The following is a 14,959-nucleotide window of genomic DNA, read 5'->3' on the forward strand; positions in this document are numbered from 1 at the left end:
GGTTGGAAAATATGATCAATCAACCATTTCTTACTGATAATTATAAGAATTATTTATTTCTGAACTACGTGCACACATTTTTTCTCATTTTCATAATTCATCAAGCATAATTTTATAGTTACTTTTCATTAGTTTATAGTGAAGTCAACGCGTGGTCTGAATTTGATTTCGAACATTTTCGATGTAGAGAAACTAATTAATATAAAAACACACTAATATATATATTAATTAATACTGCTGTTAATGTAATCTACTATTATAACCGTATTTAATACAACTATCTAAAAACTATTTACATTATAATTCTTCGTATATGTATTAAATTATACATGTGATAAATTTATAAATTTTAACGTTGCCTCAAGAATTAGTATATAAAACTGCTATGGATCTCAGACGAAAATGTTTTTTCTCACTTGAATCAATATCTCATAAGATATTCTTAAATTTTGCTAAATAATAATAATGTCTGTCACCTGTCTCTAGGAACCGAACGTAACAATAACAACAATAACAACAAAACAAACGTATAAATTAAAAATGTGTATTGTTTAGGCATTCTTTAACAATAACTATTTTGGACGAAACACACCAAGCTATATTATGTAATTTGTGAGTTATGAAAGTAGACCGATATAAATATAATATTATTTTTATTTTTTTTTTTTTGTATAGGTTTCATTTCAAGACTTAAGTCATTGTTATAATTTAGAATTGTTTGTAATTTATTAAGCTGTGCACTAGAATAATATTTTTCGTATGTATCTCTTATATTTTTCTTTTTCATTTATTCTTGAATTGAGTATAATAAGATTAAGGCAACTGAGTGTCGGCCAATGTCATGACTCATTCCATTATATATGATTGTATGATGTAAATAATAATTAAAAATTATACTTGCAAAGTCGTCCTAGGGATTTTTAAGGCCTGCGGTAAATTAATTCGGGCCTCTTAATCATCACAATAATATACGAGTATGAAAAAAAATACACCCCAAGTTTGCAAATATTGGTACGTTTATAAAATTATTTAAAAAATCATGTTATATAAATATATAATTGGAACACTAAGGATTTACTTACGTTTTATTTTGTGATGAAATATCATATTTTGTAATTGAAATAAAATTTTAATTAAAGCGCGTAAAAACCTTTAAATAAGGCCGATAATTCAAATCCACAGAGATGTTTTTTTTATTTGTTAAAGAGTAAATAATAATCTTCTCAAAAATTGTATATTTTTACTTGGGCAAATTCTTGGTATAATTTTTATTGTGGATGTATACCAATTTTTGATTTACTTACTATATTACCTGCTTATTATACTTATTTATTTAAATACTTTTTTAAATAATTGTTGTTCGAGTAGAAAATTGTGAATTTGTCTTGTAAACAAAAACATTTATCATTATTGTTACAATAATATATACATACATAGAAAATATAATGATAGAACAATCGTCAGTAAGACTTTATGGTTTTTAATAAGGACTCCACTCCAGAGCTAAGGAATATATAATATAGTGATATAGATTAGTAATGTAACATTCGTACTATAAAATATAATATCGTATGCCATATACAAAATCTATTATTAAAAATTTTTGCCATTTTTATGTGTAATCGACATAACAATTTTATACACATATAAAACAAAAAAACAATTTAAACATATCACGTACATAATATTGTTTTTGCATCGTAAGTGTTTTGTTTATTTATTTGTGACGGTCGCGGCGTGTGCGGAGGTAAAATAAATCGTTAATCCAAGATATAATCCTACATAGTAGGAACTTTACTTTGAAAGTAGATGACCATTCGTGACTTACAACAATAGAATAATATTAATATAACTCATATTAAATAATAATAATATAATAAGTAATTGTTTATTTATTGTATATAAGCAAGTGCTGCATGGACTAACTTTATTACATTTATATGAGCTGATTACGTATTAAAGTTAATATCAGATATTATTTTGGGACTTATCTAATGTAATAATAATAATAATAATAATAACAATTAGCTTATGATTTATTATACCGTGAGTTTTATCATGCGACTAACGTTTTTTCTTTTGAAAAGGATTATAATAAAAGGTTTTTTACTTTTATCCATAATCCGTGTACCTATACCGATCACGATAATAATATAATAAACAGAAAAGGAAAAAAAATATTGATACAGCGCAACAGCAATAATATATAAATATATCGTTGAAACACACGATAATAATGATTAATATAATATAATAAATACAGAAATCATCACGGGGCACAGAAAACACCGTAATTTATAGATCGTACACGTTTCCATTTAAACGGTTGAGAGTGTGTGTGAGAGAGAGAGAGAGAGAGAGAGAGAGATAGATAGAAATAAAAATATAAAATAAAAAACCAAAACCGAACACCACCGGAGGGGATTAGTCGCGGCTTTTTCCGTCAGGCATCGCGGGTGCGCTTTACGCTTTACGCACCTCGAGGGGTTGGACGGGATCGGCGGCGGCGGCGGCGACGGCGGCAATACCGGCAATGCGGAGCGCGCGCGTCAGTGTTGATCCGTCGTTGGTTCTGTGTGTTTGTTTTTTTCGTTTCGGTTGCCCGTTGTCGTCTGCCGACGTCTAAAATAAAATTACGTGTGTTCATTTTTTCCCGAAAAACCGTACGGTTGATTAGAATATTATCGTGACGGCGTCATCGCGTGTGTACATACGTCTTCCGCACTAAGAGACTCGATATCGTTTTTGTATGTCCGGGAAAAATTAAAAAAAAAATCAACACTACCGCAGACGTTTGCCAACTTTTGCTATTATTCGGACGGCCGTCGCTTGCGTGTGTGCGTAACGCGGGTTTTTTTTTCCAATGTGACTAGTCCCGGAAAGACTCAGCTTTCCCGACCGGCTACACCAATCATGTTGCGGTGCCGACTGCAAGTGCTGGGGACACTCTATCTGATCATCTATAACGGTAAGTGAAATATTATTTATTTTCGGTTCCACATTGTTATTTATATTCCTCGTATACTTGAAACGAATCTGCTCGCGGTAGTGAAAACAGATAGGTGGAATAAATACCCATGTTTTATTAAAAAGTATTCCGTTAATTAAAAAAGTTCACGTCATTTTAACCGTAAGACGCATTATGCACTCTAGCAGATAGGGATTACTTAGTGCTACTTAATTTATCGTTTTTTTTTCTTTCTGAAATGTAAACAAAAATAATAAAAACGGTCTTATATAGAACACAGAACCTACGTTTATTCTGCCTTGGAGTTTCTGGAACCACGAAATATTTTCGCTAATACGTATAAATTAGGTCTCGTATTTTCGTACGTAATTTATTAGTTGGTACCTACCAAGTATTCATAGAGATTTAAGAGCTAAACGCTCAAAAACTGATTAGAAGCCTTTCAAAATCAATTAATCACATTAGTTCATTGAACGATCGTGCGATTGTGCTCTTAAATGGTCGTAGCTATGACTAGGTTGGGCCACTTGTAATATTTTTATAGTAAACTATATTAATTTAAACATTTCGGTTTTCTATCACTGTTATTTTATAGTTTTGCATATTAAGTGAAGTATTTTAGCGGAATTTTTTTTATATTATGAACAAAATTTAAATGATTTTCTTTTCTTATAACGTAGGTAGGTATTAGGTATATCTCAGGGATTTTAGCTTCACACATTGTCGAGTACGCTGTGTTCTCTGTAGTATCTTTTACAAAAAGTTTTTTGTCGATATTGTTGAACCTTTACATTAGTAACCTGTAATTAGTAATTAGTTCTTATATTAAATTATATTTAATTGGTATTAGGTATCTAAACTTAAGGTTAATAATTAATAACAATTAATAAACGATTCAAATTACTAATATATTAATGTGTGGGTGCATGTATTAAATAAGTTTTGCATTTAAATCGAAGGTTTTTGTAAATTGAAATTCTGTGATTAATCGGCATTTAGAACGTGTAAAAAGTTTGAAAACACTAGTTACTTTTCGGAGATAAATGACAGATTAGGTAGCGTTAAATTCACTACACACTTTCCTACTTTACGTCAACGTTTTTCATAGACCACCTAAATTATTTATTTTTTTATTATTAAAATTAATTTTTTCAATCATTTAAATAAATAAAATAATAAGAATAATAAATCTTCGATGCTGTTGGTAATTCATCGATTTATGCTTTTTTTGCGTATTAATTCAAATTTTGATAGTTTCAATTGTTACATCAGATTTGAGATTAGACCCTTCCTCTAATGTAAGATACTGTCAGATTTTTTGAACTCCTTCCTCCCGATCTGCTGACGTAATACTTTAATGTTCCTCTAAGTATAACTGCGTCCTTCAATCTTATCATATGACAAGAAATTAGTCATAAAATGTACAGTATGTTCAAAGTATAATAATTGAGTACCTAATAATTGTATGTGTACTAAAGTTATAAATTACCGAGTTCATATTTTACTTTAGTTTTTCTTGTTATATTTAACTTCCTATCTATATATTAAGTTTTGAGAAAATATTGATGCTTGCTTTATAGTATCTATCGTTATTTATAAATACTTATTTTTAAATGATAACATTTTGGAGGTTGATATAGATTTAAGTTATAAATTATCAATATAAAATTATATTTTATTAGGTATATTTGAATTATATAGTACACTAATATTAATATTTCTGTGATTTCATAGGCGGCATTTTGGGCGGGCATGAAGGGGCAGTTGTCCCTCCAGAAAAAATATTGAGGGGGCAAACTTATCATTTTACCTTTCTCCTAACTTAAATATTATTTAAACAATTTTTATAAAATATTTATGTTAAAATTACGTTTGTACAATTATATAAGAAAATTATTCCTCATGTTAAGTCAGATCAATATTATTCATATTATCAATATTACCATGCATTAATTAGTTAATTTTTTTAAATGACATAAAAACATAATATTTTAAGGATTTTAAGAGAATATAAATCCGACTACTAGTTATCATACACATATTAAGTAAGTATAAATGTAGTTGTAAAATTGTTTAATATATGCATAAGTTGAATACGAGTAGATTTTTAAATTAGTCAGTAAATTGTGATTCATTTTTGCCCTACTTTACAATAAGAGCTAAGTGCCATATATGTGTGTGATTTAATACTTAAAAAGTATTATTTAGTATTTGAAAGTTTTCTCCGGTATACTAAATTAGCTACATTATCGAGACTTTGTCCATTCTATTTTATTTTATTTTCAAATTCTTATTTTATTGAAATTTTACGACTAAAGACATCGAAATATTTTAATTTCAAATAAATGAACTGTACTGAAACAATTTTAATCGTTCAAAAAATACACCATGCCTAGAACGTTGATATTAGCAACAGTAGAAGTTTTAAATGTCTACGACTATACATATATTGCCGGTATTTTCTATAATTCGATTTTCTCAATTATTTGGAAAATTTTCGAGATTATTGAGCAATTGAAAAAATGTTTTCTTGAAAATACCAATCAAACAAAATTTGCTACCATAAGTTATTGCTCTTATCAATTATCAGAGCATTTGATGTTGATCGAATTTATTAGAATAATTGTATTTTTTCCTCGATTTGATCTAATTATTAAATATATTATTTTAATTCACTTGTATCTAACCATAATTTTCAAAATAAATTAAATTTTAATCATAATTTTCATAAAAATAAAATTGAAATTGGTTGCTGATTTAGTTTTGTGTATAGACATTTTAAAGATGACTTCTTTACTGTTAATAACTTTAAAATATAATTTTTCAAATTATATACTATAAAAGCGATTAAGTGCTGCTCAGAATACTTCCATGAAATGTAAAAAAATTTTAATATGAAAATGAAAATTATATATTTTATTCCTGGTATTATTCTAATTTTGAGAAATATAAATATAAATTAAAAATTGTTAGGAATTGTGTTATACGTGTATCTTTATAAGTTTTTTATACACGTGCTATATTTTTTTAATTTTGAAAATTTAGTTGTTTAATTAGTATTCAATATATTATTAACATATTTTATTTTACAAATACTTATATAAAAAAATTTAAATATTTTAACAAAAATGTTATGTAATTACAATAGATAAAATATAATGAAAGGCATAAAAATACTTTGATCCTAAATTGTGACAAAATATGTATAGTAACCTCCATAGTGACATTTGTATTAAAGTTGGTTCTTTCACAAAATTAATTTGTTTTAATTCATTTTCCTACCTTGAATATTCCACAATTATTATAAAATGCATGCAAGTATAAGCAGTCCCATACCTTATTCATTGCACTAAATACATTTTAAAGCACTTAATTATTAATTGCTAGAAAAATATAGGTGTTTTTTTTTTAAAAAATATTGCTTTTTGTTTTATTGGCATAATATTCTAAGAATTCTGCTGAAATGAATGTATAGTAAAAATAAATTTGGGGTGATATGCAGAGGTGGCAGGTATATAATATCATTCAGTATAGGAGGTATGGCATTAAACTTTTATCGAACTCATCCATCATAAATACCTCAGGATTTATGACCTTTTATAGTTTTATGCTTATGCAGTCGAAAAAGTCGCTAACATTCATCGAAATCATACAACACATAATCTCTTTCATAAAAATATGATACTCCTTGTTGAAACTTTAGTTAAATATTTATAGGTTTTTAATTTAAAATTCTATGGGTTAATATAATTAAATTTAATAAAGTTTGACTTATTATTTGGACAATCGAAGAATAAGAAATAAAATTAATGTATTCATTATTATACTCGTATAACAAAAAGTTTTAAATAAGTAGAGAAACGCTAAAAAAATCTAAGTGGTTTAAATTATTGGTTGAAGTGAAATATTCTTATTCATTGCACGAGTATCATTATACCTTACATATTTTCTGTAGTGTATTGTGTAGAATTTTAACAAAAAATTACATTCACAAGAATAATGAACTTTTTATATAGACCATATAAGAATTTATTTATTTTATAGTTGACTAATAAAGAACATAATATACTCAAGTAGTTTTAAGAATATTATGTAGAATAATTCATATGGGTACACGTTCACAAGTTAACATATCATGTTTTTTTTTTTTCAAAAACAGGCAAAATTGACCTCACATTATTGTTTGTGAATTTAATATTAAAAATACGACTTATATTATCTTGGTTTTGAATAATTTTTACTTTTATCTTACATTTATGAATATGTTGATGTTTTCATGCGTTATCTGATTCTTTAAAAGGACTTCGCGTTACAACTTACACTACACCCTCAACATTTTCGAATATATTGGCTCTGACGTCATCTTTTCCTACCCTTTATAAAGATTTGATTCTGCAGGGTGTGCATTGTACTTGCATTGTTGTGATGTGTCGTAAAAACATTTGTGACTCATTGGCATTCCTATTTCTTTACTCTCGATTTTTCACATGAAAAACAAAATCTTTATCGCCCTTTATCTATAGCCTTTTTTTAATTTTAAAATATAAAAGCATTATCTTACTGGAACAGTCAGTTGGTTGAATGATAGAAATATTTATTTTCAATACTGAGAACTAAAATAAATTGATTAATGATAGTTGAATCTTAATTTTGTATTTTCGTATCCGTAAGTAATAATCGGGGTAATAATAATAATTAATAATAATACTTACCAATGTTAATTTATTGATGTAAATTAATTAAAACACTCAAAATTTGTAAAAAAATTTCAGAAATTCTATATTAATTTTGTGAAAAACTGTTAATTATATGATTTTAATCATATATAACCTAGGGAGTTTAAATTTAAATCGATGTCTTAGTGATTAATAATCTTTGAAATAATTGTTGATGTTTTTAGGGTATATTTTAAGATTTTTTTTGATAATATTATAGTAAATACTCAGTATTTTTCAATTCTATAAATCTAATAAGATTCTATAAATCTAATTATATATATTAAATATATATAATCTAAGTGATTATATATATTTAATATAGGTAGGTAATATTAATATATTTGTTTATAGTTATGCTGCTTATTACGGATTAAAATGCAAAATATTTTTATTATTTTTTTGCAGAATTTGTTTCATTCGACAAAGTATTTGAAATTAAACTTATTTGTTTGAAATTACTAAAATATTTAATGTTTTATTTAAGGGGTGCTTTTGTTTGGTAACAGATTAAAATTAAATCGATAAAGAAATTATTTTTTTTTTAAATTATTTACCTTGCTTTGTAATAATAAAAAGTAAATTAATATATATCGTGCGCTTTATAGTGTGTTGCATATAATTCTGTATATAACCGTGTCCTTGGCTGATGAATACAATTAAAATAGGCTCAAGTTTATCTGAACTAAATTATACTTTTAAGACCTATTTTTATAATTTTAGAGCATATATATTTTATAACTATGTTCAAAACATAATAATTGACATGGCTAATTATGCTAATTGTATATAATTAATGAATTACGGTCATATTAGTAGTAGAGCTATTTATCCTTCATTCTTAATTTTTTTAACTTCATTGTATCCCGTATTATATTATTTTACAACAGTTTTAATAGATACAATTTATTTGTATTATATTTATTTGCGCTCGTTATCAGGTATAACTATACAAAATGATTTAATCTTATCTCACTTCATTTTATAATATATCCTACTTTAGATAATGAAACCAAAAACAAAACCGTAAGTTACTTATTTTGAGTGTGACTTGTGATGTTAGTTGTTCGGTAGTTGTGATGCATTTATGAGTGTATTTGCTTAAATACATTGTATAAACAGAATGATGAATTCGAAAAGAGGTTTCTCAGCAAATATTGGTTTAATATTTTGTGCAATATTAAAAAAATAGAATATTATAATCTGAAAAAAGGTTGAAGAACCAATATTTGTTCCGTTTTTATAAATTTAAAATCTGTAAATAATGAATTGAAATTTATATTTTTTTATAACTTACTAAACTTGTTTTGATAAAACAAAATATAAAATTAAAAGAAAAAATAATTATGAATAAAAGTAATGGAATTTCTAGAATATGTTTTGTAAAAATATTTTTCTTAAATAAATTATTCATTTTCGTCTGGTTTAGAATCATATATAAATGTTATAAAGGTGGAACTCATATTAATAAATGTATAAAAAATAAAAAAAACAAATATCGTAAATATTTGTTTAATTCTGTTATCCATTCGATTTCTTAATATGTGTTTAACGTTAAGCATAGAGAGAAAATTCTCTGAAATGTATGCGGTTTCTAAAATTATGTCTAGATATTAAACTTAATGTTTACAGAGATGTGAGCATAGAAAAGTTGTTTAACTAAACTTTTGCAACTTTTCTGTGACCACTTTCTTAATGACGTCAGAAATCGCCAGTGGAAAAAGTATTTTCTGCAATGGTTGAAGAAAAATTATATAGTAGTATCTAGTTCAGTAAGAATAAGGAAGCCTTATCTAGCAATGGAGTTCAGTCATTAATGGAATTGAAAAGCATTAAGCAATATCTTTTTTCTATCTTTTTCTTATTTTTTAAGTTTATAAATAACTTGTATTATTTTTTTAGTGATTTTTTTAAAAATAAATTGGAAATATTTGATATAAATACGTATTAATGAATTAATTTACTTGGATAAAAATGTAAACAATTTTTAAGGTATTTTATTTTTATCGAATATACCTACTAGTGTTTTATGCCGAATCAAGGCCTTTTACATTAAGGAATGGCCAAACTTTTTCAATAGCAATTGATTAAGAAAACATTCTTCTTAAAATTACCAACTTAAGAAAACGTCAACCCGAGTTTCAATTATATTAACAAGGATTGACTAGTTGAAATCGTCGGTGACGATTACTCTTTAAAAATATCTCGAAAAATACATAGGTAACTCAAGGTAACAAAATATCGAAAATCGACTTCCAAGTCGTACGTGATCGACAGTTTATTCATTTATGTTTATAATTCTTGGTTTTTCATTATATCCTATATCTTGATTTTTTGTTATCTAATTTTGCATTTCACCTCTAATTTTTTGATTCTCTTGGATATCTGAGTGTTGCTGGCTATAATTTTTCTGTTTACACCTAGGTTCACACTGACATATTAAGCTACTTTAAAGTATACATCCTTGTTTTGCTCGTATTCCCTCCATTATTTTACGGTTGATGTTACACAAATATAAAAATATAAATTAAAGATTTTCTTTATTTTTTCTTTTTGGGTAACGATATACCAGAAAGAAATTATTTAATTTTAAATTGGTTTACATTATTTTCTTTCTCAAATGCATTTATAAAAATTCAGATGGATGGGTGAGCTGAATTTAGTAATGCATTGAAACAATTGTGCCATCCTTCCACTGCATTATTAGTATTATTGGTACGTGGAATATTTCTTTCGACTAAAGAATAACAATTCCATAGTGCAATAGGGAATGGAGGGAGGTGTTTTTTCGTCCTCTTCTATTAACACGGCCTATATAGGTATACTCAAAATAATTAATAAAATCTGTCAGTAATTCTTCATTATTTTTTATAAAATTCTGTTTCTAGAAGGCGTTCAAAACTATCATCAATAAGATTTTCGGGTGAATATGCTAATGCTGGTATTTTTCGAATATTCAGAGAAAATTCTGGATCAGTAAAGTATCTATTACTTAAATCTATACTTTGAATTTGGTGCCATATTGACTGTCCAAGATGAAAAAAACAACCTTGAATTTTAGAATTTGGGCATACAAATGATGCTGCGTTCATATTACTTTTATCAAAATCAGTCATAATCATTACTGGGTTTAAATTTGGTTTTAAAATATTTAGAGAAAAAAAATATACGACGATAAGTAATTTCTTTCTTATCTGGTAAAAGAATATAAACCAATGGAACAATATTACATGCTATTATACTGTGAATTGTATATAATTAGACGAAAAGACTAGGGAAACACGAAGAAGTGCCGTCAACAAACCAGTGTTTACTTTCTAATAATAAATTTAAATTTTTTTCGATGAAAATATTAATATTTGCTTTTCTTCAATATTTTCAGAAAAACTGTCGTATAATAAAAATGGTTCACTATTCGTAGTCATTCGTAGTCATAGGATTTAGTGGAGCAGAACTTTCTACTTGTCTTGTTCGTTTTACTGTTCTTTTAAGTTGATTTATTGGTGGTTTACCTGCAACTGCAGCATTTACCTAACTAAAAAATAAATATTAATATAGTAGAGGTATGTTAGTTTTAATTGAATTTTATAATTATTATCTATTTACTTTTGATATTATTGTTCCAATGACACTATGAGTACTCAGTTGAGATGTTTTCGCCATTTCCTTTAAATCATTCATATATTATCTACATTTTAATTTAGATACATAAGGCACATGAATATGCTCAACATATTTAATAATCGTATCATTTCTTGTGTGAACGCGACCACGAAATAAATTGTTTATAATCATTACATTTCCAAATAATTTTTTCGTCGCCATATTTTTCTTTTCGGTGCACATGATAGATTAGGTTAGGTCAGATTATTATGAATTAATATTTTTTTTATTTTTTTGGCTTAAAGTATAATTTAGCTACATTATTAAAATTTTAACAAAACACTGCGCACGTGGCCGTAGCATATAGTTAACACCTATAAATCGAATCAAACGTTTACACTTAACAAGATACAATTTTAATTATTTTTATTATCTTAACTAAACAAGTTATTCACCAGTCCAATATAATATTGTACTTATTTGATATCTGTACTGTGGTACCTACAGTCACTATACAAGTTCTTTACCCGTATAATTGTATTATATTGATACCTGTATGGCTGTACTTTTTTATGTAAACTGCGCAAAATTACCAATTTCTTAGTAATTTGTTTTATATACTTACTAGCATACACTGTTCATAGTTAACGATATGATATTGATCATAATACATTTTTACGTATCAACTTTTAGAAAATGTACTGATTTTGCCGCAATTTACCAGACGACCAAATGACACGATTTTACACTGACTATTTTGCCGCGACCAAATTTCTGCGCCGAAATTACTGCGTTTAAATTACATGGAACCACATTTTGTTTGTTATACAATTTTACTTTTTTTTTTAATAATTATTTATTATATTTTATAATGATATAAATAATAAGATATTAATTGAATATACTCCTCTATTTTGAATTAAAATGATCGAAAGGACTAGAGTGAAGTATAATTGTGCATATCAAACTTAGATTTTTCTAATTTATTAGATATCATTGAATATCATTTGTGGTTTCAAGTAGTAAAATGAAAAATTTTACCTTTTAGAATTTTCATTAATTATTACATTTTTATACTTATATTATTATAATTAGCATACATTTTTCTGAACATTTTTAATTTTAAAAATGTATTTATTATTCGAAATACAATTTATAAAATTCAAAATTTTAAATTTTAGTTTAGATAATTTCTCAGATTTTCATCTAAAATATTTTCTTTCTGTCTACAAATAATTTCCTTTACGATTCATCAATCATTCATTTTCTGGGACATTCAAATATATTTATGTTTTGTTTTAATATTTTTTAGAATATTTGATATTTTGATTGTTGGTTTGATAATATCGTAATTATTATTGTGTTCAGTCATCATTCGTGGAAGCGTTTTAACCCTTTTTTGTTTTCGTCGTTGTTATCACGCGGGAAATGAGTACAATGCGTTGTAGTAATAATATTATGGGCAGGGGTGCCGGACATGGTTCCGGCGCAACTTGGTTTCTCATTTTTTCCCCTTCCCTTTTCACCTCTATTATTATATCGCCAGGTTTGGTTTTGTTGTTATTATTTTAACGACGAAATCCGTTTTAATTACGGTCAACACTGGACAAAAGAAAACCGTAATAAAAGTATAAAAAGATGACTGGGAGAGGGAGGTTGCATACCGTTCACCTTTATGAGACACAATGCTAACAGCAAGTTGCTATTTTCTTTTATATAAATCACCCCAAAACTGTTGGCATGGAATTTTTTTTTTCAAATAAAGCTATAACCTAAATTGAAAAAATAAGACTTGTTATCTGGTAAAATATTAGGAAAGGACAAATGAAACATAATGTATTAAGATAAAATTACAATTAACTTATGCCGATTGTAATGATTGTAGATTTAAAATTTGAATTGAACACATTTTTGTATGATTTTAATATTCATTCAATAATTAACTAGTTTAATTTTTGATGCTAAAAAGTTGCCCAATTCAATGCAAGAATTCGGAAGGCTATTTAAACCTAATTAATTTCTTTGTTTCTCTCTCGACTCGCTTGATAGACAGGTAGAGTTAAAAAAAAATAGAATAAAATTAAATATTTCAATTTGTTAAAACTATTACTAGAATATATATGTTTTAGTCATATTATTTAGGTATACTGGAAAGCAACAGTAGGCCATTGCATTAAAAAACTAATTTTGAGTAAGATCTTTTGTTATAGTGAATATTTTTTTAAAATTACTTTTGGTACAAAATTAGCTACTTATTTGTATTTATTTTAGTACCAACCAAAAATATATATATATATTTGATTTTCGAAACTTATATTATTAATTCATTTTTTATGTTTAAGTTAGAACAGTGATCTTGTAACCTAACCTAATCTAACCTAACCTAACTTAACCAATTCACCATTCTGGCATCTGAGGAGAACAACGTAAGTAAACCCGACGTTATGTGTTCGATGCAATTGACGAGTCCATTTTCTCCACTCAATATGACAACCCCAGGGCTCCGCCATTTTATATCAAAGATATTATGAACTTTTCCACTTTCAAAAACACGTTATTCCAGCTCTCTGACCAAAACGGTTTTACATGTAAGTCATTACCTTCTTTTTTAATTGTCTGCCTTCAAGGTCGTGAAAATTTTAATATAATCGCAAAACACCTAATGGAAACCTATGCTTGTTTCCACACTTTCATGCCTTCTATATATCGGCCTAACAAAGATAGTCATAAGAAACCTGCACCACTCGACCGACCCATATCTCAGATGATTTCGACGAACTAGGTCCTCCGCTACCTGTGTCGTAAATGTCACTAAAAACGGATGCCCACTTCTACTCTTTCGTGTACCTCAAACCTAATACCAATAATAAAGAATTTTTAAGTCTATAATCAATATTTACATACAAAAATTAAAGTTGAATTACCATACAGGACTAAGAGTGGTCCGCCTCAGTGTAAAAACTGTCAGACGTACGAACATACCGCTAAATATTGCCACCATCCCTTACGCTGTATTTAATGTGGGGGAGGTCACTCTTCAGAAACTTGCGCCAAGGAAAAAAGCGGCCCAGCCACGTGTGCCCTTTGCGCGGGTGACCTCAAACTACAAAGGATGTCCATAATATAAAGCAATATTCAACCATCGCAAATTTACTTATTCAATTCGACGAAATCCGAACACTACTCACGTCTAACATTCTAAAACCATCACCACTCTCTCCCAGTCACCTACGCTTCCATCGCCGATTCTTATAATATTCCATTATGGAATAATTCCACTAACAATCACAATATTTCCAAATGTCTTTCTTCACTAATTAATCCCCTCATTTCCCTCCTTACAGCCGTATTACAAAAGCAATCCATTCCATAGTTCATTTCCCTATCTCATTAGCCTAAATACCAATTATGTCATATTCACCGATATGTATCTGTTTATCTTAATGTCACTATTATGTATTTAATTTTAAGCACTTTATTATAATTATTGAGCTGTAATTGTAATAGTTTTATACTTGAAGCTAATAAACAAAAATAAAAATAAAAAATATACTATAACTATATTTTGAACCGTCATCGACGATAAACAATTTTACAAGTACATGCGTGTATAACACTGTATAGCTATGTATAATTGGTATAGTCTTAATTTTTTTTTGATAATATTCCGTTT

At 27.1% G+C, this 14,959-nt stretch overlaps 1 protein-coding gene across 1 annotated transcript in view; it reads left to right on the forward strand.

Annotated features, from left to right (window-relative positions):
• Positions 1–2,531: 2,531 nt before the first annotated feature.
• LOC112694432 overlaps positions 2,532–14,959 on the forward strand; it is a 336,198-nt gene continuing 323,770 nt past the window's right edge. Inside the window, exon 1 of the mRNA XM_025569893.1 lies at positions 2,532–2,968. Coding sequence (XP_025425678.1) covers positions 2,914–2,968 — 55 coding nt within the window. The 5' untranslated portion in view covers positions 2,532–2,913. The remainder of the gene's footprint in view (positions 2,969–14,959) is intronic.

This window comes from Sipha flava, unplaced genomic scaffold, assembly GCF_003268045.1.
Source record: "Sipha flava isolate LNK unplaced genomic scaffold, YSA_version1 129_pilon_pilon, whole genome shotgun sequence".
NCBI classification, from domain to species: Eukaryota; Metazoa; Arthropoda; class Insecta; order Hemiptera; family Aphididae; genus Sipha; species Sipha flava.